Source organism: Rana temporaria, chromosome 11, assembly GCF_905171775.1.
Source record: "Rana temporaria chromosome 11, aRanTem1.1, whole genome shotgun sequence".
NCBI lineage: Eukaryota > Metazoa > Chordata > Amphibia > Anura > Ranidae > Rana > Rana temporaria.
Window position 1 is genome coordinate 153,569,112 of NC_053499.1, and position 21,583 is coordinate 153,590,694.

The 21,583-nt window shown below is 47.6% G+C and overlaps 1 protein-coding gene across 1 annotated transcript; it reads left to right on the top strand.

Annotated features, from left to right (window-relative positions):
* Nucleotides 1-752: 752 nt before the first annotated feature.
* Nucleotides 753-21,206, top strand: PLEKHF1 (pleckstrin homology and FYVE domain containing 1). The gene is made up of 2 exons (XM_040329486.1): nt 753-952; nt 19,923-21,206. The coding sequence occupies exon 2, from the start codon at nt 19,937-19,939 to the stop codon at nt 20,747-20,749; it is 813 nt and encodes a 270-aa protein (XP_040185420.1). The 5' UTR covers nt 753-952; nt 19,923-19,936; the 3' UTR covers nt 20,750-21,206.
* The last annotated feature ends 377 nt before the right edge of the window (nt 21,207-21,583 follow it).

Here is a 21,583-nt window from a genome sequence, read left to right on the forward strand (position 1 = left end):
CCCATCTCAGAAAGTTGGGTGGTGAGGGTAAAGTGGTTGTAAACCTCAGACATGAAATATGAACAAAGCACATCCTTTTTTTTTTTGCAAAACGCATGGAAAGTGGGTTGTATGGGTTTCAATGGCAGAGTTCACACCAATGCTTGCAGTTCCAGTGCGTTCTGGATCCAGAAAAAGTAGAACATGCTGCATTTTTCCTGAACAGAACTGGAACGCAGTAAAATGCAGTAAAAGGCAGTAAAAAAATAAATAAATAAAAAAGAAGGAAAAAGCATCGGGAATGTAATTTGACAGTTCCAAATCGCACGACAAGTCGCACCAAATTGCAACTCCGACTTTACGCAATGCTTTGCGTTTTGCATTTTTCACCTGCTTGACATCAGACAACCCCCCCTGACACCAAACTTCCTCAAAAAATGTATACAAAATGCATAAAACGCATCAAAAACGCACCAGAAAAACGCATCAATCACAACACATAGAGGGGTGACCCTGAGATGAATGAGCTCTCAGTAAAGAGGCATTGATCATGGAACAGGCTGATGGGGGGGGGGGGGTTACAGATACCGGAACTGAACGGGTTAATCTACAATCGTTCTGCAGCTCCCCATCCAGCTGTGATTTCCAGAAATCCCCGACCGACCGGGTGTCACCATCCCCTCCTATGACAGCTGTCAGTGAGGGGGCGGGCTCATCGGTGCAATGGGCGGGGCTGTCTCCTGACAGTGGGCGGGGAGGAAAAAGTTCTCAGAAAGAAAGTTGTCAGGAGGAGGGTGGGGGAGGTGATCAGTCCTCCAGTACAAAGGGTGAGAGTCGTGCGACCCGAGATCAGTGCGACCATCGCCGTGTGTCCGGGGAAATTCTTCATCGATCCCCCCAACAATCGTCTGTGTGTGTGTGGGGTCCATTGTATCACCGACAGGAAACCTTCCTCCTCCTCCCCCCACCATCTGTAAGTCTCTTCTACCCTCTCCTTCCTGCACAGCTGGGGGCACTACCGAATATCGGGGGCGCCTTTCAGATTGTAAAGATTACGATTGTTTCCTTTTTTTATTTATTATTATTATATATTTTGTATTATTATTATTATTATTATTATTATTATTATTATAGATCTTGTAGTATTTTATTATATATTTTGTACTATTATTATAGATTTTGTATTTTTATTATTATTATTATTATTATTATTTTTTTGTATTTTTATAGATAATGATTGTGTAGTCCTTTTTTTATTAATATTATAGATTTTGAAGTAATTTTTTTTTATACAAATCTTATTATTATTTTATTATATTTTTTGTATTATAGATTGTGTAGTCTTTTTATTATTATTATTATTATTATAGATTTTGTAGTCCTCCCCCCTTTTTTTATATATATATATTTATTATTATTATTATTATTATAGATTTTGTAGTCCCCTTTTTTTTACAAATATTAGTATTATTATTATTATTATTATTATATATTTTGTATTATTATAGATTGTGTAGTCTTTTTTTGTTATTTTTCTAGATTTTGTAGTAATTTTTTTTATACAAATATATAATAATAATAATAATAATAATAATATTTGTTTTTGTATTATTATTATATATTTTGCAGTCTTTTTATATTATTATTATTATTATTATTATAGATTTTGTAGTCCCCTATTTTTACAAATATTATTATTATTTTATTATATTTTTTGTTGTTATTATAGATTTTGTAGTCCCCCTTTTTTTTTTTTTTTTACAAATATTATTATTATTATTTTATTATTTTTTTGTATTATTATAGATTGTGTAATCTTCTTTTTTTTTATTATTATTATTATAGATTTTGTAGTATTTTTTTTTTATACAATAATAATTATTATTATTATATATATTTTTTTGTATTATTATATATTTTGCAGTCTTTTTATAATAATATTATTATTATAGATTTTGTAGTCCTCCCCCCTTTTTTATATATATATATATATATATATATATATATATATATATATATATATATATATATATATATATATATATATATATATATATATATTTATTATTATAAGATTTGTAGTTTTTTTTTTTTTTTTTTTTTTTATATATTATTATTATTATTAATAATATTATTATAGATTTAGTAGAAGTGTGTGTGTTTTTTTTTTTTTATTTTTTTTTTATGAATATTATTATTTTAGTATTATCTTTATCATTATTATTATTTTTATTTATTTACAAACAAGACCTCTATTTTAGGTTACAATCTAGAGGTGACCATACACTATGCAATCTGATTGTACAATCTCTATTAGCTCCACCATCAACTAATATAGTACAAGGACCTGCGCCTGATTGGATCCATTGTTTTAGGTTTACACTCCTATTGGTAATTCTAATGGCAGCCACACACACACACTTCTATAAACGATCAATTTTCTTTTTCAATTGCCCTCTGCCAATCGATCAATAGTCACCAACTCAGCCACACACAGGGAAGTGGATTTTGATTGATCACAAAAAAAACTTGTGATCATAATCGAGAAGACGAATCCCCCCCCAGACAGACACAAAGAAAAAACACGAGTTTTAACCCTTCCCATGTATATGAAATCTGTTTTCACACCCGGCTATCAGAAGTACCTGATTCCGTTTTTATTTATTAGACTTCCTGCAGACCAGACTGGGGGGAGGGACCTCACTGGGAGCCAATCGGGTTCTTGCGCATACACAACAGTGATCAGACACACACATTACAATCTAATAGTACAACGTCTGTACAATCGCCATAAAGCTGGCCGTACACCATACAATCTGATTGTACAATCCCCTACTATGCTCATGTAATATGATGGCTCCTGTGATTGGATACAAATTGAATGGATTACTTCCTCATTTTACATCATTTTGGTAAACCGTACAACCAGATTGTACAATCTCCTTTAACCACTTCCCACCCGGGCCGATTCTGACACTTCTCTTCCAGATGTAAAAATCACCATTTGTTTGCTAGACAATGACTCCGAACCTCCAAACATTATATATATCATCAGAGACCCTAGGGAATAAATTGGTGGGTGTTGCAAGTGGCATGGGGCGCTAGTACCGCAAGTGACAAAGGGCGCTAGTACCGCAAGTGGCCCAAACCGCAAGTGGCATGGGGCGCTGGTACTGCAAGTGGCAAAGGGCGCTAGTACCGCAAGTGGCCCAAACCGCAAGTGGCAAGGGGCGCTGGTACTGCAAGTGGTACAAACCGCAAGTGGCATGGGGCGCTGGTACTGCAAGTGGTATAAATCGCAAGTGGCATGGGGCGCTGGAACCCGCAAGTGGCATGGGGGGCTGGTACCGCAAGTGACAAAGGGCGCTAGTACCGCAAGTGGCCCAAACCGCAAGTGGCATGGGGCGCTGGAACCCGCAAGTGGCATGGGGGGCTGGTGCCGCAAGTGGCACAAACCGCAAGTGACAAAGGGCGCTAGTACCGCAAGTGGCCCAAACCGCAAGTGGCATGGGGTGCTGGTAATGCAAGTGGCACAAACCGCAAGTGGCATGGGGTGCTGGTAATGCAAGTGGCACAAACCGCAAGTGGCATGGGGCGCTGGAACCCGCAAGTGGCACGGGGCGCTGAAACCCACAAGTGGCACGGGGCGCTGGTACCACAAGTGGTACAAACCGCAAATGGCACGGTGCGCTGGTACCGCAAGTGGTACAAACTGCAAGTGGCACAGGGCGCTGGTACCGCAAGTAGTACAAACCCGCAAGTGGCATGGGGCGCTGGAACCTGCAAGTGGCACGGGGGCACTGGAGCTGCAAGTGGCACAGTGTGCTGGAACCGCCAATAGCACAGGGTGCTGGAACCGGCAGTGGCACGGGTCGCTGGTACCGCAAGTGGCACAAACCCGCAAACGGCGCGGGGCGCTGGTACCGCAAGTGGTACAAACCGCAAATGGCATGGAGCACTGGAGCCGCAAGTGGCACAGTGTGCTGGAACCGCAAATGGCACGAACTGCCAATGGCATGGGGTGCTGGAACCAGCAGTGGCACGGGTCGCTGGTACTGCAAGTGGCATGAACCCGCAAGTGGCACGGGGCGCTGGAACCCACAAGTTGCACAAACCGCAAGTGGCATGGGGCGCTTGTACCGCAAGTAGCACGGGGCGCTGGTACCACAAGTGGCACAAAACCACAAGTGGCATGGGGCGCTGGTACTGCATGTGGCACAAACCCGCAAGTGGCATGGGGTGCTTGTACCGCAAGTAGCACGGGGCGCTGGTACCACAAGTGGCACAAACCGCCAATGGCACAGGGTGCTGGAACCCGCAAGTCCCATGAGGCATTGCAAGGCTGACAGTTACAAGCATGACTCCCAATGGCAGAGGCATGATGGGACTTGTAGTTCTGTAAGAGCGGGAGGTTGAGCACCCATAATAGTAGATATAAAGGTGATTGTACAATCAGATTGTATGGTGTATGCTCAGCTTTAAGGCTGATAGATGGCTGTCCTTTACCCGGACCTCTCTAGGTATTTGATAGTTGCGGCTCTCCTGGAAGTGCAGTACCCGGGGTTGAGTCCAGTACTAGTACCTGCCGAGATATGCGTCCGGCGCCAGCGGATTAAAATGCAACTTTCATGCGACTTTTGAGGGTTTACATTGCAGTCTATGGGAGTCGCAGCAAAGTGGTGCAGGAACCTTCGCTGCAGCTTTAGGTAGCATAGATTTGGACGGCGTTAATTGGAGCGGGCTGCGACATGCCATGCGTCCAAAGTCGCATGACCAGAGACCAGACGCACAAGTGTGAACTGAAAAGCAAAGCTCTTCTTATAAAGCCAAAAAAATAAACACGACTGCCTTTTTTTTTTTTTTTTCAGAAGGAGAGTTTAGCAACAGCATTTTCGGTAAAGCTTCCAATGGCGGCAAATTCGGCAACTAACCGAGAAAAAATCCCGAGCAGATTTATACGCCGATTGAACCCGACCTCTCTAAACGAGTCCGGGAAAAGCGCGCTGGCCTGACGCGGTTCTCAGGAGGAATCTGCTGTTTGGGGGATTTTTTTTGGACGCGTTCTGCGATTCGTCTTGTTTAGATTTCATACGTTTCCCATAAATAGTTCTCCGGATCCGTCTCCATGAAGACGGGTCACGATGTTCGGCAGTCTGGAGGGGGAGGCGCGCGCTCTCTTGTTTTGTTTCGTGGTCGTGCACGGCTCCCAGATTTCCGCAGAGAATGCGATGACGTCATAGGTGGATGGAGAGCGCGGCGTGAAAGGAGACACAGCTGGACTCGCTGATGTGGCAGGCTTAGAATGCCGGCGGCGAGCCTGGGCTGGTCTGACGGAGATGGGACGACACCTCTCCGGAATGTGTGCCTACCCGGGAAAGGGGGACACCGATAGAATGGGATCAGGTGACACTCGCATACCATTGGCCTGCCGCGTATGTAAACGGAGCTGAGAAATACAACTGGGCTTTGTTTATAAATAAAGGGGTGGATTCAAGAAGCAATTGCGCCTGTGTAACCATAAGTTACACAGCGCAATTGCTTACTTGCCCCGGCGTAACGAGTGCTCCTGATTCAGGAACCTTGTTACGCCGACTGCAGCCTAAGATCTGCGCGGCATAAGGCTCTTATGCCCGCATATCTTAGGCTGCATTCTTGCGATGGCCGCTAGGTGGCGTTCCCGTTGTGCTCAGCGTATAGTATGCAAATTGCATACTAACGCCGATTCACAACGTTGCGCGAGCCCTGCGTAAGCAATTTACGTTGTTTCCGTACGGCGGTTTTCGCGTAAGGCTGCCCCTGCTATTAGCAGGGGCAGCCAATGTTACGTAAACCCGTTGTTCCCGCGTCACGAAATTTACGTAGTTTGCGTAAGTGAATCGTGAATGCCGCTGGACGCCATTCACGTTCACTTTGAAGCAAATGACGTCCTTGCGACCTCATTTGCCGCAATGCACGTTGGGAAAGTTTCCCGACGGAGCGTGCGCTCTACGCTCGGCGCGGGAACGCGCCTAATTTAAATGATTCCCGCCCCCTACGGGATCATTTAAATTGCGCGCGCTTGCGCGGGGCATTTTGCCGGCGCAATTTACGGAGCTTCTGCTCCGTGAATCAAGGGCAGCGCAAAAAAAAATTGCGGGGGCGCAGGGCAAAATCGTTGCCCTGCACCTCCGTAATAAATGCGCAAATCTAGCTGAATCCGGGCCAAAGAGTTTTATATTTGAATGCAAACACCTGTCCTTGTTCAATATCCACTACAAATCCTTCAATAAAATGTATCTAAATAGTACAAATCCTTCATTAAAATGTATCTAAATAGTACAAATCCTTCAATAAAATGTATCTAAATAGTACAAATACTTCTATAAAATGTATCTAAATAGTACAAATACTTCTATAAAATGTATCTAAATAGTACAAATACTTCTATAAAATGTATCTAAATAGTACAAATCCTTCATTAAAATGTATCTAAATAATACAAATCCTTCAATAAAATGTATCCAAATAGTACAAATACTAATCTAAACTCAAAAACTAAAATGTAATGTGCTGCAGCTCACCAGTCCTTAGATGCGGGGGCTGCACTAGGCTTGGTTCACATCTGTGCGTGTCGGGGGAACGCACGCAAAAATCGCACGCCTTTCACAACGCGCACAGGAACGCGCTTCTGTTTTTAGTAGACGCCCCATTAATTTTTAACCACCTCAATACCGGCCACTTTTACCCCCTTCCTGCCCAGGCCAACTTTCCGCTTTCAGCACTGACGCACTTTGACAATTGCGCGGTCATGCAACACTGTACACATTTGTAATTTTAAGCTTTTTTTTTTTTTCTACACAAATTTCTTTTGGTGGTATTTAATCAAAGTAAGACCAAATATTTTGATTTTATATTTTTTTTGCAAATAAGTAATTTTTCTTTTTGCACTGATGGGCAGCACTGATAGGCAGTACTGGGCGCTGATGGGTGGCACTGATAGGCAGCACTGGACACTAATAGGTGGGACTGATGGGCAGCACTGGGTGCTGATACCGGTAGGTGGCATTGATGGGCACTGATAGTCAGCACTGGGTGCTAATAGGCAACACTGGGCGCTGATGGGTGGCACATATGGGCACTGATAGGCAGCACTTGGCGCTAATAGGTGGCACTGATAGGCAGCACTGGGTGCTGATACATAGCACTGATAGGTAGCACTGGACGCTGATAGGCAGCACTGGGTGCTTATAGGCAGCACTGGGCGCTGATGGGTTGCACATATGGGCACTGATAGGCAGCACTTGGCTCTAATAGGTGGCACTGATAGGCAGCACTGGGTGCTGATACATAGCACTGATAGGCAGCACTGGACGCTGATAGGCAGCACTGGGCGCTGATGGGTGGCACATATGGGCACTGATAGGCAGCACTTGGCGCTAATAGGTGGCACTGATAGGCAGCACTGGGTGCTGATACATAGCACTGATAGGTAGCACTGGACGCTGATAGGCAGCACTGGGTGCTTATAGGTGGCATTCATGGGCACCACTAATGGGCACTGATAGGCAGCACTGGGTGCTAATAGGCAGAACTGGACGCTGATAGACAGCACTGATAGGAAGAACTGGGCGCTGATGGGTGGCACTGATAGGTAGCACTGGGCGCTGATAGGTGGCACTCATGAGCACCACAGATGGGCACTGATAGGCAGCACTGGGTGCTGATGGACAGCACTGATGGGCACTGATATGAGAGAGTGGGTAACCGCTCAAAGAGAACCAGGTAATCTGATTCCTGTGGTCCGAGCCAAGGGTGCAGGCAGTGCAATCAAAATGCAGGTTTAGGATGCATTTCCTTCATCCTAAACCTGATGGGCACTGATAGGTGGCATTGATGGGGCTGCACTGATAATCAGTTCCCTGATTATCTGTGTAAATGTCCCCTGTCACACTTGCCAGTTACCGGCTCTCCTCTCCTCGCGCTGGGGACAGCGCATGAGGAAAGAAATGCCAATAACCAGCAAGTTTGTTTACATGTGATAAGCTGTGATTGGACACCGCTGATCACATGGTAAAGGGCTACTGTCTGAAGAACATATCAATCACAGAGTGTGCTGGATGTACGCCCCGGGGGGCACGGGGGGCGAACAGAACCGTGCTGTAGCCATCTTTCGGATATAGAGCAGGTCGATGGCACCCCCACACAATGGCAACGCGCGTGCCAAACCCTGTGGTGCCACAACGGCACACAGTTAGGTGCAGCATGATTCTACAAAAATGTTGGGGACTTTCCCAGCATTTCTCGCAGGTAGGGCATTCCATTGTGTATTTTATGAGCCGGCATTTCAGTCCAGGAAGTAGATGGTGACCCTGGATGATGACGGAACAAAGATGGCGCCATCCTTGTGGAAAGAAAAGCAGATTAAAGCATTGTCAGGGGAGTTCTGTTCTCTCAGTGAGATACTCAATACCTGCAAATGTTATAACTACAGGTTAGTTGGCCTACTTGCAGTTAACCTTAGAAAGTGGATCTGATACAAAGTCAACTTTAAAGACTTTTGTAGAACAGGAAGAACCTTCTGGCTTTATTCTCTGCTGGAGACATGCCATTCCTACAGATAACTTCATACCGGTTTATCCGGACTGTTCAGCTTCTACTTAAGTAGTGTTGTGCGATTCTGTCTCCTCCAGAGTTCTATTCAGGACTGACAAAGCACTTCTGCACAGGGTTCAAGACCATGGATGGTCCCATTGAAGAACACTTGGCTTGTTATGGTCAATGGGAGCCTCTTCAGTAGATCTAATGCCTATAGATGTGTATAGACAGGAGAGGAAGGAGGTAGGAGAAGGGAATATATAAGGGGTGGTCATGAAGCCGGGACTGACATGGGATTTGAAGATTTGGGGGTAATGGGTAGCGATGGAACCCTGGAATCATCAAAATGGTCCATGTCCCCTTTTGTCGGTGTCCTTTGGAAGACTGTGTCCCCTTTTGTCGGTGTCCTTTGGAAGACCGTGTCCCCTTTTGTCGGTGTCCTTTGGAAGACCGTGTCCCCTTTTGTCGGTGGCCTTTGGAAGACCGTTTCCCTTTTCTCGTGTCCTTTGGAAGACCGTTTCCCTTTTCTCGTGTCCTTTGGAAGACCGTTTCCCTTTTCTCGTGTCCTTTGGAAGACCGTTTCCCTTTTCTCGTGTCCTTTGGAAGACCGTTTCCCTTTTCTCGTGTCCTTTGGAAGACCGTGTCCCCTTTTGTCGGTGTCCTTTGGAAGACCGTGTCCCCTTTTGTCGGTGTCCTTTGGAAGACCGTGTCCCCTTTTGTCGGTGTCCTTTGGAAGACCGTGTCCCCTTTTGTCGGTGTCCTTTGGAAGACCGTGTCCCCTTTTGTTGTGTCCTTTGGAAGACCGTGTCCCCTTTTGTTGTGTCCTTTGGAAGACCGTGTCCCCTTTTGTTGTGTCCTTTGGAAGACCGTGTCCCCTTTTGTCGGTGTCCTTTGGAAGACCGTGTCCCCTTTTGTCGGTGTCCTTTGGAAGACCGTGTCCCCTTTGTCGGTGTCCTTTGGAAGACCGTGTCCCCTTTTGTCGGTGCCCTTTGGAAGACCGTGTCCCCTTTTGTCGGTGCCCTTTGGAAGACCGTGTCCCCTTTTGTCGGTGCCCTTTGGAAGACCGTGTCCCCTTTTGTCGGTGTCCTTTGGAAGACCGTGTCCCCTTTTGTCGGTGTCCTTTGGAAGACCGTGTCCCCTTTTGTTGGTGTCCTTTGGAAGGCTGTGTCCCCTTTTGTTGGTGTCCTTTGGAAGGCTGTGTCCCCTTTGTCGGTGGCCTTTGGAAGACGGTGTCCCCTTTGTCGGTGGCCTTTGGAAGACGGTGTCCCCTTTGTCGGTGGCCTTTGGAAGACGGTGTCCCCTTTGTCGGTGTCCTTTGGAAGACGGTGTCCCCTTTGTCGGTGTCCTTTGGAAGACTGTGTCCCCTTTTGTCGGTGTCCTTTGGAAGGCTGTGTCCCCTTTGTCGGTGGCCTTTGGAAGACGGTGTCCCCTTTGTCGGTGGCCTTTGGAAGACGGTGTCCCCTTTGTCGGTGGCCTTTGGAAGACGGTGTCCCCTTTGTCGGTGTCCTTTGGAAGACGGTGTCCCCTTTGTCGGTGTCCTTTGGAAGACTGTGTCCCCTTTTGTCGGTGGCCTTTGGAAGACTGTGTCCCCTTTTGTCGGTGGCCTTTGGAAGACTGTGTCCCCTTTTGTCGGTGGCCTTTGGAAGACTGTGTCGCCTTTTGTCGGTGGCCTTTGGAAGACTGTGTCGCCTTTGGAAGACTGTGTCGCCCTTTGTCGGTGGCCTTTGGAAGACTGTGTCCCCTTTGTCGGTGGCCTTTGGAAGACTGTGTCCCCTTTGTCGGTGGCCTTTGGAAGACTGTGTCCCCTTTGTCGGTGGCCTTTGGAAGACTGTGTCCCCTTTGTCGGTGGCCTTTGGAAGACTGTGTCCCCTTTGTCGGTGGCCTTTGGAAGACTGTGTCCCCTTTGTCGGTGGCCTTTGGAAGACTGTGTCCCCTTTGTCGGTGGCCTTTTGAACATGAGAACATCGATATGACATGGAATAAGACATCTGACACGTTTTGGGGGTTAAGAAAGGCCTTGACTAAGGAGGGCTGTTCTTAACCCCTAAAACGCCCTTGTATGTCTTCTTCCAGGTCATCTCGAATATACATAGAAAGACTTTATAAGACTCGAAAAGCAGTGATGTGGTGCCATCATTCACCTTCTGATGAAGATTGGTGGGAAGGTAGAGAAGGCTTTTGGCTGGAGGGAGGGAAGGGCTGTAAAGATGGCGTAGGGTTGGTAAAGGAACAGAAGACTTTTCTAGGAATCCATGAGAGTTTCTGGGAAGGAACCAGAAGAGGTGTGAAGGCGGATAAGATTGATAGGTAACTGATTGAAGTTTATTGAAGGCATGTGAGAGGAAAGTCTTGCAGCAGACGCAATACAAAGTATAACCTGACGTAAACTGCTTGTTCTATAAACTCTCCCTGATTATTTGATTCCCACCTTTAAACTTTGGACTGCGTTGTAATTCTTTCCACTCAACTCCTGGCAATTGCATAGTTTTGTACCTGAACTGCTAAAAAGAACAAGTAATCCTTATAAATTCTTATCAAATGTGAAGTAGAACTACAGACAAAGTTTTTGGCTGGTGAAATGGGTAAAGCTTCTGTAGGTTTTTGTTGCTGGCCATGGCCTGTACGAAGAGTTCCCTTCACATCCTGTCAGAAAGACCCAACAGGAAGTCAGTGGACATCTCTCTTAATTTTTTTTTTTACTTGGAGGAACCCTTGAAATAAATTTCTGGCCTCAGGGAGGTCCTGCTAATAATTACTATACTTACAGTGTGATATTCGATAGAAGGAATGCCCCTTACCTTGGCGGTCAGTGGGATTAATGCCCCTTACCTTAGTGGCCATTGGAAAGAATGGCCCCTTACCTTGGCGGCCATTGGAAAGAATGGCCCCTTACCTTGGCGGCCATTGGAAAGAATGGCCCCTTACCTTGGCGGCCATTGGAAAGAATGGCCCCTTACCTTGGCGGCCATTGGAAAGAATGGCCCCTTACCTTGGCGGCCATTGGAATGAATGGCCCCTTAGCTTGGCGGCCATTGGAATGAATGGCCCCTTAGCTTGGCGGCCATTGGAATGAATGGCCCCTTACCTTGGCGGCCATTGGGGCCCCATAATCTTCTATTGCCCGGGGGGCCCATAATCTTCTATTGCCCGGGGGCCCCATGAGTTGTCAGTCCGCCCCTGCATGGAGCCATGGTTGAGAAAAGCTGCTCAGCCTCTAAATGCTACCATTGAGAGCTGTCTCCGGAGCCTGGTGTGCCCATTGACCAAGTTCTGCTTCGATGAGAAGTTTTTCATTTTTAATTTGTTTCCTTGATATTCACTGGCAAAGGTCAACATAACAGAGGCCCAGACAACCATAAAAAAATAAATAAAAAAAAACTGGACATACAAAAGTGGAATTTCTTTTAAAAAAGATTTTGTTTTTGGCATATTTACTAAATTTTCTAATAGTTAAATTGATTCTAAAGAAAAGATTAAATAAAATACTTGCTTGCTCTGGGCAATGGTTTTGCACAAGGCAGCCCAGATCCTCTTCCCTTCCTTTTTCTTTTTGGGTCCCTCGCCAGTGTTCCTGGCCTCCCCCCCCTGCCAGGTGCCCCTAATAGCCAGCTTGTTGCTTTGGGGGCACTCATTCACACGCAGAATGTGGCTTGGCCCTGCTCTCTCCTCATTGGCTCAATGGCCGGGATTAACAGCAGCAGGAGCCAATGGCTCCAGCTGCTGTGTGAGCCAATGAGGAGAAAGAGAGACCCCGGAGAGACACTGCTCTCATGCACATAGCTGGATCGAGATGAAGCTTAGGAAAGTATAAGGGAGCTGCTGGGAGGGGGGGTGGGGGGGGGGGGTAGATGCACCCTGAATTTTTTTTAATTGAATGCTAGAGGTAAAATAAAGGTTGACCTTAATGGGGTCAAATCGACGGTTGTTTTTAACTGTAGAGAAATCGAAGGAGGACGAGGAAAAATGTTCTTGAACAAATAACTTTCTAACAGTAAATGTGGTTTTCATTCAGGAAAATCATTACAATTTGAAATACACATGTGCCTTTCCGAATGGAACATTGAATCTGAAACATTTTGGCTTTGCCAATTGAAACAAAATGTTTTAGTGTTTTTTCTTACGAAATGTGTTGAGACCGTGACGCTCGCAACAATTTTTTTTTTTTTCGAAGGTCCATACAAACATTTAAATGAAAGTCTGCTGGAGTATGTATCTTCCCAACAAATGTTGGCTCTACTTTAATGAACTGAAAGGGAATTTATCTTTAATGACCTTCCATAGAAACTCTTTGTCTTTACAGATGTCCTTGCTTCTCTCGGTGCCCCCATCCCCCTCCACTCCTTTTTTACTATTTATCCTTCCTTTTTACCCTAAAGCATATTTTTTACTAGTCTGCAGATCTATAATTACCAGATCTTACTCCTCTGCCTGCGGTCTGTGTGTTGCACGTAAACCTCATATATAGAGCAGAAGGGATTTTCCATTTACTGACACAATCTGGACACGTTTCCATTGTTATTTTAACTATGTGGCAGTTTTATGGATCTCATTCTCCAGTCCCAAGTTTTGCTTTTAGTTTCAGTTACAGTAGTTTAGTAGGGTTAGCACTTCTTGTTCAAAACTTTTATTGAACATTTTCAGTACATGCATCAAAAGAATAGTATAAAATGGTTACAGACTAGAGTGTATATGTCAAACACCAGGTCCGTAGATCGAATGCGGCCCGCTAGGCCATTTCACGTGGCCCTTGCACCTCTCTTGCAGCTGCGGAACCCCCCCTCCTCGTCTCCACTTCCTCAATGTTTCATCAGCAGAGAGCAGGACAGAACTCCTTCACCAGATTCTGTGCTTCTTCGTGAAGCTGTGGCGAGGCTCATCTCTATCCTCCTCCGATCTCTGCAGTGGGCAGCAGAGCGTAGGCGGAGGACAACTCCTCCTACAGATCCTTTTTGATTGCCGTGGATCATAGACTGGGTGACAGTTTCAATAACAATTTGAATTGCTTGGTGGTTAGGTCCGAGTACTTGTACTCGGGCAAATGCTCCGATTCTTCACCCGATACCTGGGCAGTCAGTGGTGATCGGTGCATGGGGGGGTTACAAGCACTGATCACCCTGTATAAATTTCAAATTCTGACAGCCGGACGTTTTTCTCTCTGTGTCCCCCTCTCTGCTTCTTTGTGTCCCCCTTCATGCTGGTGTCCCCCCCCCTCTCTGCTGCTTTGTGTCCCCCCCTCTCTGCTGCTTTGTGTCCCCCCCTCTCTGCTGCTTTGTGTCCCCCCCTCTCTGCTGCTTCGTGTCCCCCCCCTCTCTGCTGCTTCGTGTCCCCCCCCTCTCTGCTGCTTCGTGTCCCCCCCTCTCTGCTGCTTCGTGTCCCCCCCCTCTCTGCTGCTTTGTGTCCCCCCCTCTCTGCTGCTTCGTGTCCCCCCCCTCTGCTGCTTCGTGTCCCCCCCTCTCTGCTGCTTCGTGTCCCCCCCTCTCTGCTGCTTCGTGTCCCCCCCTCTCTGCTGCTTCGTGTCCCCCCCTCTCTGCTGCTTCGTGTCCCCCCCTCTCTGCTGCTTCGTGTCCCCCCCTCTCTGCTGCTTCGTGTCCCCCCCTCTCTGCTGCTTCGTGTCCCCCCCTCTCTGCTGCTTCGTGTCCCCCCCTCTCTGCTGCTTCGTGTCCCCCCCCTCTCTGCTGCTTCGTGTCCCCCCCCTCTCTGCTGCTTCGTGTCCCCCCCTCTCTGCTGCTTCGTGTCCCCCCCTCTCTGCTGCTTCGTGTCCCCCCCTCTCTGCTGCTTCGTGTCCCCCCCTCTCTGCTGCTTCGTGTCCCCCCCTCTCTGCTGCTTCGTGTCCCCCCCTCTCTGCTGCTTCGTGTCCCCCCCTCTCTGCTGCTTCGTGTCCCCCCCTCTCTGCTGCTTCGTGTCCCCCCCTCTCTGCTGCTTCGTGTCCCCCCCTCTCTGCTGCTTCGTGTCCCCCCCTCTCTGCTGCTTCGTGGCCCCCCCCTCTCTGCTGCTTCGTGCCCCCCCCCTCTCTGCTGCTTCGTGTCCCCCCCTCTCTGCTGCTTCGTGTCCCCCCCTCTCTGCTGCTTCGTGTCCCCCCCTCTCTGCTGCTTCGTGTCCCCCCCTCTCTGCTGCTTCGTTCCCCCCCCCTCTCTGCTGCTTCGTTTCCCCCCCCTCTCTGCTGCTTTGTTTCCCCCCCCCCCTCTCTGCTGCTTTGTTTCCCCCCCCCTCTCTGCTGCTTTGTTTCCCCCCCCCCTCTCTGCTGCTTTGTTTCCCCCCCCCTCTCTGCTGCTTTGTTTCCCCCCCCCCTCTCTGCTGCTTCGTGTCCCCCCCTCTCTGCTGCTTCGTGTCCCCCCCCTCTCTGCTGCTTCGTGTCCCCCCCCTCTCTGCTGCTTCGTGTCCCCCCCCTCTCTGCTGCTTCGTGTCCCCCCCCTCTCTGCTGCTTCGTGTCCCCCCCTCTCTGCTGCTTCGTTTCCCCCCCCTCTCTGCTGCTTCGTTTCCCCCCCCTCTCTGCTGCTTTGTTTCCCCCCCCTCTCTGCTGCTTTGTTTCCCCCCCCCCTCTCTGCTGCTTTGTTTTCCCCCCCCTCTCTGCTGCTTTGTTTTCCCCCCCCTCTCTGCTGCTTTGTTTTCCCCCCCCCTCTCTGCTGCTTTGTTTTCCCCCCCCTCTCTGCTGCTTTGTTTTCCCCCCCCCCCTCTCTGCTGCTTTGTGTTCCCCCCCCCCCCCCCTCTGCTGCTTTGTTTCCCCCCCCCCCCTCTGCTGCTTTGTTTCCCCCCCTCTCTGCTACTTCATGTCCCCCCCCTCTCTGCTGCTTCGTGTCCCCCTTTCTTCTCCCCCTCCGTGCTGCTGTCCCCCTCGATCTGTCAGGATGGAGAGCGGAGGTAGGAGACGGTAAATCCGCCTCTTTAGTTTTCTGAATGGACACTGACTCTGTCCATTCACATAACTGAAACATTGCAACCTCCTGTGATTACGATGTCTCAGTTTATAAATGGAGAGGAGCCGCTGTCTTCTCTCCATTCATTTTCAGTGCAGCTGAGGCTGCTGAGAAAGGGACTGGGGAATCTGTGTCCTTAGTCCCTTTCTCTGTCTCAAAGGGGAGATGTCAGAGGTCTATTAAGACCCCTGATATCCAGGGCCGTCTTAATAGCATCATGGGCCCCTGGGCAAAGTAATGCTCTGGGGCCCCTACAATGATGACAGTGCAGGTAAACAGAAATCAAGTAGGTAGGAGGCAGACAGCCTCCCCTGTGTATCTATCACTCTCAGTGCCATCATGGGGGGGCCCCCAATTACGGGGCAGTGTGGGCTCAAGGACCAGCTGCTTTGGGGAAAGTGCAGGGGCCCCCCATGCAGCTAGGGCCCCTGGGCAGTGCCCAGGTGTGCCCTGTCATTAAGACAGCCCTGCTGATATCTCACTATAGCCCCCCAACAGGGCTGATTAAAAAAACAATTATAATTGCAATAAATAATAAAAAAAATTGTACATAATAATGATAAAAAAAACACACACTGACACTGTCCACCCCCTTAAAAAAAGAAAGCATTGTTAAAAAAAATTGTAAAAAATAAAATAAAACGACTGATACATGTGCCACTGTCACATGAGATTAAATAAAAGTATCGGTAATTGGTATCGGCGAGTACTTGGGAGGGGGGGGGGGGGAATATAAGTACTTGTACTCGGTCTTAAAAAAAGTGGTATCGGGACAACCCTAATTTCCAACCAGATCTTCGACACAGTGGGGCATTGCCACCAAATATTCATGAGCCGGTAGCTCCGCATCTGCAGAAACAACCAATCAGCTACTTGGGAATGATTTTCGAAATCCAGGATGGAACCAAGTACCACGGGGGTTAGGACTTTATACAGTTAGAACTTCTTGGGTAGTCCTGTTAGCGGTATTTTGACTGGCAGGACGTTTACCGAACAAATTAAAAAGTTTGGAAATTGGGAAGGTTAATGCTAACCCAATTAAAGTCGATGGGACCTGAATCTTTACACAAAAAAAAGCCTTCACTCCATTGAAAGCCTTTTTTACATCTATCCACTGCTGCGGAGTGGAAGTGAATGTTGGCAGGCTACATGGACATTAACAGCTGTAACTTGAGGCAATAGTTGGACTGTCTCTTTATTCTATTCTGCAAAATGGCTAAAAATTCCAACTTTTGGCTCCCCACAAAATGACATCATGGTACATCTGCCTTTTCCATTTTTCTATATAATTTTATTTAAGGAAAATGTATTTCTTACAGTTCTCCCTGTGTGAGGTCTCTCTGCAGCACCAGTTGGCCCCCTAACCCCTATATTATAGTTGGAGCCCTTTATGCTTACATCTGAGGCTAAATAAGGAGAACTGGAACACTTAAAAAAAATAAAAAGAAAAATTGGAACCATTGACCAAAACAACTAAACTTATTTAAAGGGGTTTTCCACCTTTTTTTTTAAGTTTATTAAAAGTCAGCAGCTACAAAAAGTGTAGCTGCTGGCTTTTAATAACCTGACACTTACCTGCTCCACGGCTCCAGCGACGCGCCGGCCGGGGCTCCGCTCCTCGCCCCCCCTTGCCGGCCGGCGTCTTCATTCTTAGTGTGGGCACCCGGCAGTGACAGCTTTCGGCTTCACGGCCGGGCACCCACTGCGCCTGCGCGAGCGGCAGTGCGCATTGGACAGGCGCTCGCCTACAGGGAGGGGCTGTGAAAAGGCGATTAAGCTAATCTCCTTTCCAGCCCCTCGGCGGAAGGAGGAAGTGGGACAGGAAGTCCCCTCCTCCTGAAGCCCCCATCCCCCCCCCCCCCCCAAAAAAAATTGCCAAATGTGGCATGTAAGGGGGCGAGGAGTGGGTTAAGCAGAGGTCCATTTTTAGGTGGAACTCCTCTTTAAGGTTTCATTCCAATAAGTGATACAGTGGAACCTCGGATTACGCGCATAATCCGTTCCAGGAGAATGCTTATAATCCAAACCACTCGCATATCAAAGCGAGTTTCTCCATAGAAGTCAATGGAAACAGAGACTGGGTCCCAGGGCAAAGACTGGGCCGCAGGGCAGAGACTGGGCCGCAGGGCAGTATTTTAACATAACGACCCCCAAACACACCTCCAAGACCACCACTGCCTTGCTAAAGAACTCTGAGGGTAAAGGTGATGGACTGGCCAAGCATGTCTCCAGACCTAAACCCTATTGAGCATCTGTGGGACATCCTCAAACGGAAGGTGGAGGAGCGCAAGGTCTCCAACATCCACCAGCTCCGTGATGTCATCATGGAGGAGGGGAAGAGGACTCCAGTGGCAACCTGTGAAGCTCTGGTGAACTCCATGCCCAAGAGGGTTAAGGCAGTGCTGGGAAAATAATGGTGGCCACACAAAATATTGACACTTTGGGCCCAATTTGGACATTTTCACTTGGGAGTGTACTTACTTTTGTTGCCAGTGGTTTAGACATTAATGGCTGTGTGTTGAGTTATTTTGAGGGGAAAAGCACATTTACACTGTTATACAATGGCATGCAATACCGCATGTGGCCAGAGAAGGGGTGCCAGAGAGCCTTGGAAACACTCAGTAAGGTCCAAGGACAGCTCGGCTAACCTCGGGAACCCTTGGATAGGCTCTGAAACATCAGGGAACAGAGTATTTCCGAACGGCTCGGCTCCGGCGCCCCTGCACCTCTGGCCAAATGCGGTACTGCATACCCCGTTAGCTTAAATTCAGCTTGTTTTGCGAGTCAGAATTTTTTTTTAAATGATCGTTAACCGCGTTACTTGTAAACCGAGGTTCCACTATATATGCATTTTGGGTGAACTGACCCTTTTTTGACCGGTGCACTTTTTGCATTTTTTTGAAGATGAGGATTTTCTCTATGATAACTTGTTGCGGAGTTGACCTTAGGCCAGCAGTAGACGGAGAAAAATTTCTTTCCTGCACAGGCTTGATTTCCCCCCCCCCCCCCTTCAGCACAGACAGTGTTGACAGGGGAATCCCCCTCCTGCGGATCCATTGTGTTCTCCCACCGGGAGAAGATGGCGATTATTGCTAGCAGCTATATAAACCACTTGCAATAATTGCATGTAAAATCTGCTAGGCTGGTAGCCAAGGTGATTGATTGATTAGTCAACTTGGATACATTCAGCCTGCCCATACATTTATTCAAATCTCGGCCGGTTCAGCAGGAAGTCAAACTGTCTATGGCCAGCGTAAGATATTATTATTTATTTTTGGAACAAGTAGAAATGTTGCAATCCTTTTTGATTACTGATTTACATACTGTGTATATCCTGTAAATCCATACAAAGATAAGGGGTGCCGCTCAAGGCTCCTGTCCGCTAACAACTGCTGGGAGGGCAGGCAGGGAAGGAGCTCGTCTCGGCTCAATAGATGGAAGCAAAGGAAAGAAAGTAGTTCTGAGTGCCACACATCTTGCAAAACCCTGTGTGAAAGCGGCCTCAGGCCAGACTCCGTCCAGGCCACGCCCTGATGTGTTTCGTCATGACTGAGCCCAGTGGACAGGGCAAAACACGTCGGGGCATGGCCTGGCCTGAGGCTGCTCTTGCCTTTCACACAGGGTTTGCTTTGCTTGCATACTCTTGACAGGGCTGCTGTTAGAAATCACAGGGCCCCATACAGCCTGACAGAGACCCCCCCCCCCCCCCCCCCAGCTGGAAGTGAACAAGGACATAGATTTATTAGTCCCTTTCTCTGCAAACTCAGCAGCACAGTTGAATGAATTGGAAGCTCTCTGAGGCTTCCTGCTCATTCACAAACTGAAGCGTAGTATACCCAGTTTACTATGCTTCAGTGATGAATGGACACAGGAAAGATTGTGTTCATTCAGGAAAGGAAGGGGCTAATAAATTATATATTTACCGACCCCCCCCCCCTTCCCTTGCTCTCCATCCTGAAACATTTCATGTACCCGCAGCAACTGTTGGCAGGAGAGGAGAGGAGGGAAGTGCTGTGGGGGAAAGAAGAACACAGGGGGGGCCTGGAAAGCAGATGGAAGAGGCACATGTGCTAGAATCAATCCTATTGCAATGCAGCCAGAGGGAGAAAGAGGAGGAAAATTTGGCAGCACTGCAGGGGGTGGTAGAAGAGGATTGGTGTCTGCAATAAGTACAGCAACCCCTTTGCTTGGCAGGTACATGGTCCCCCCCCCCCTTTTGAATTGATGGGGCCTGGGCACAGTACAGGAGGGCTGGCTGTACTGCCTTATCAGTGGCCCTGACTTTAGATGCCATACTGAAAGGATGTTGGATAGAATATTATCAAACGCATATGAATAGAAAATTTGCCTTTCATTTTCATGTGTTTCTTGCACCATAAACTATTAGGACTCTATTGTTATATGGATCTTTATTTTATTTCCTTAATTGCTAAACTCCTGTCACTGTTGTTCTAGGTAGCCGCTGAGACATGGTGGACCACCTTGCCTATACGGAGATCAACACTCAGCGAATAGGGGCCGTAGAGGCATGTTTTGGTGCAGCTGGCCAACCTCTTGCCATCCCAGGAAGAGTCCTTGTGGGTGAAGGAATACTGACCAAAGAATGCCGGAAAAAACCCAAGCCAAGGATCTTCTTCCTCTTCAACGACATTCTGGTGTACGGAACTATCGTCATAAACAAAGTCAAGTACAGCTGCCAACACATAATCCCTCTGGAAGACGTGACCACCGATTTACTTCCCGACAGCGAAGACATGAGGAACCGTTGGATGCTAAAAACATCTAAAAAGTCCTTTGTGGTTAGCGCTGCTTCTTTCACCGAAAGACAAGAGTGGATCAGTCACATCAAAGAGTGTTCCAGCCGGTTGATGGAGAAGACCGGGAGACGACCGTCCTTGAAGCATGCAGCTCCGTGGATACCGGACAGAGCCACCGACATCTGTATGCGTTGTACTCAAACCAAGTTCACCGCCATAACTCGTAGACACCACTGCCGCAATTGTGGCTTTGTTGTTTGTCAGGACTGCTCGAGAAATAAGTTTGTCATACCGGCGTTGTCCTCCAAGGCCTTAAGAGTTTGTAACCTCTGCCACAGAAAACTAATGTCTGAAAAGTTGGCGGAAGAAGAAGAACGAAAAAGAAGGGCACTTGAGTTGGAACGAGAGATCCCAGGGTTTGATCCTTCAAGTGAAGACGACAGCGAGAACGATGAAGAAAAGACCAATGACTTTCCTTCAAATGAGGACTTTTACTCTTCATCGTGGTCGGCCTTTCATGCCTGATTGGAATTTATAATATTTATTACAGACTTGCACCAATACTAGAACCTAAGAACCCAAGGGGCTCATGCAAAATAACAAGGAGTGTGTTGCTTAACTCCCTTGAACATTGTGAAGGCTGTGAGACGCAACAAGTACCTCTATTTTAGATGGTGGCCTCGGATATCTATCTCCTTGGGTTTGTTCTTAAAGTAGAACTGTGGCCAGGATGTTGACATTTTTTATATTTACATATACTTTATGACCTTTGTGCAAACCCTCACTGATCTCTATAGCTGTAGGCACTGTGCATAATTGCAGGTTTTCAGGAGCCCAGTTCATTTGGCTACCCCTCTCTCTGCAGTGACTTGACTTTGTAGCCAGTGAGGCTTCTAATCTCTAATGTAAAAACACATAGGTAGATTCACAAAGAGTTAGGCCGGCTTATCTACAGATAAGCCGACCTAACTCTGAATCTAAGCCGACCTATGTTTAAGTGTATTCTCTAACAGAGATACACTTAAACATATCTAAGATAGGACGGCTTGCGCCGTTCTATCTTAGATTGCAATGTTTCTTTTGGCCGCTAGATGGCGCTTCCATTGCGGCCGGCGTAGATTATTTAAATGAGGGGATACGCCGATTCACGACAGAACGCAAACGTACGCCAGGCCTACGCCGTCGAATTACGTCGTTTCCGTAAGGGATAGGCCTCCTAAAGTTAGAGCTATGCTCTAGTGGCCTAGCCGATGTTAGGTATGGCCGCCGTTCCCGCCGCAAATTTTGAAATGTTAACGTCGTTTGCGTAAGTCGTCCGAATCAGGAGTTACGTCGTTTACGTCCATGTCGAAATCAATA

Excerpts from the sequence above, each read along its gene's own strand:
- PLEKHF1 (XM_040329486.1), top strand. The coding sequence starts at position 19,937 with ATGGTGGACCACCTTGCCTATACGGAGATCAACACTCAGCGAATAGGG.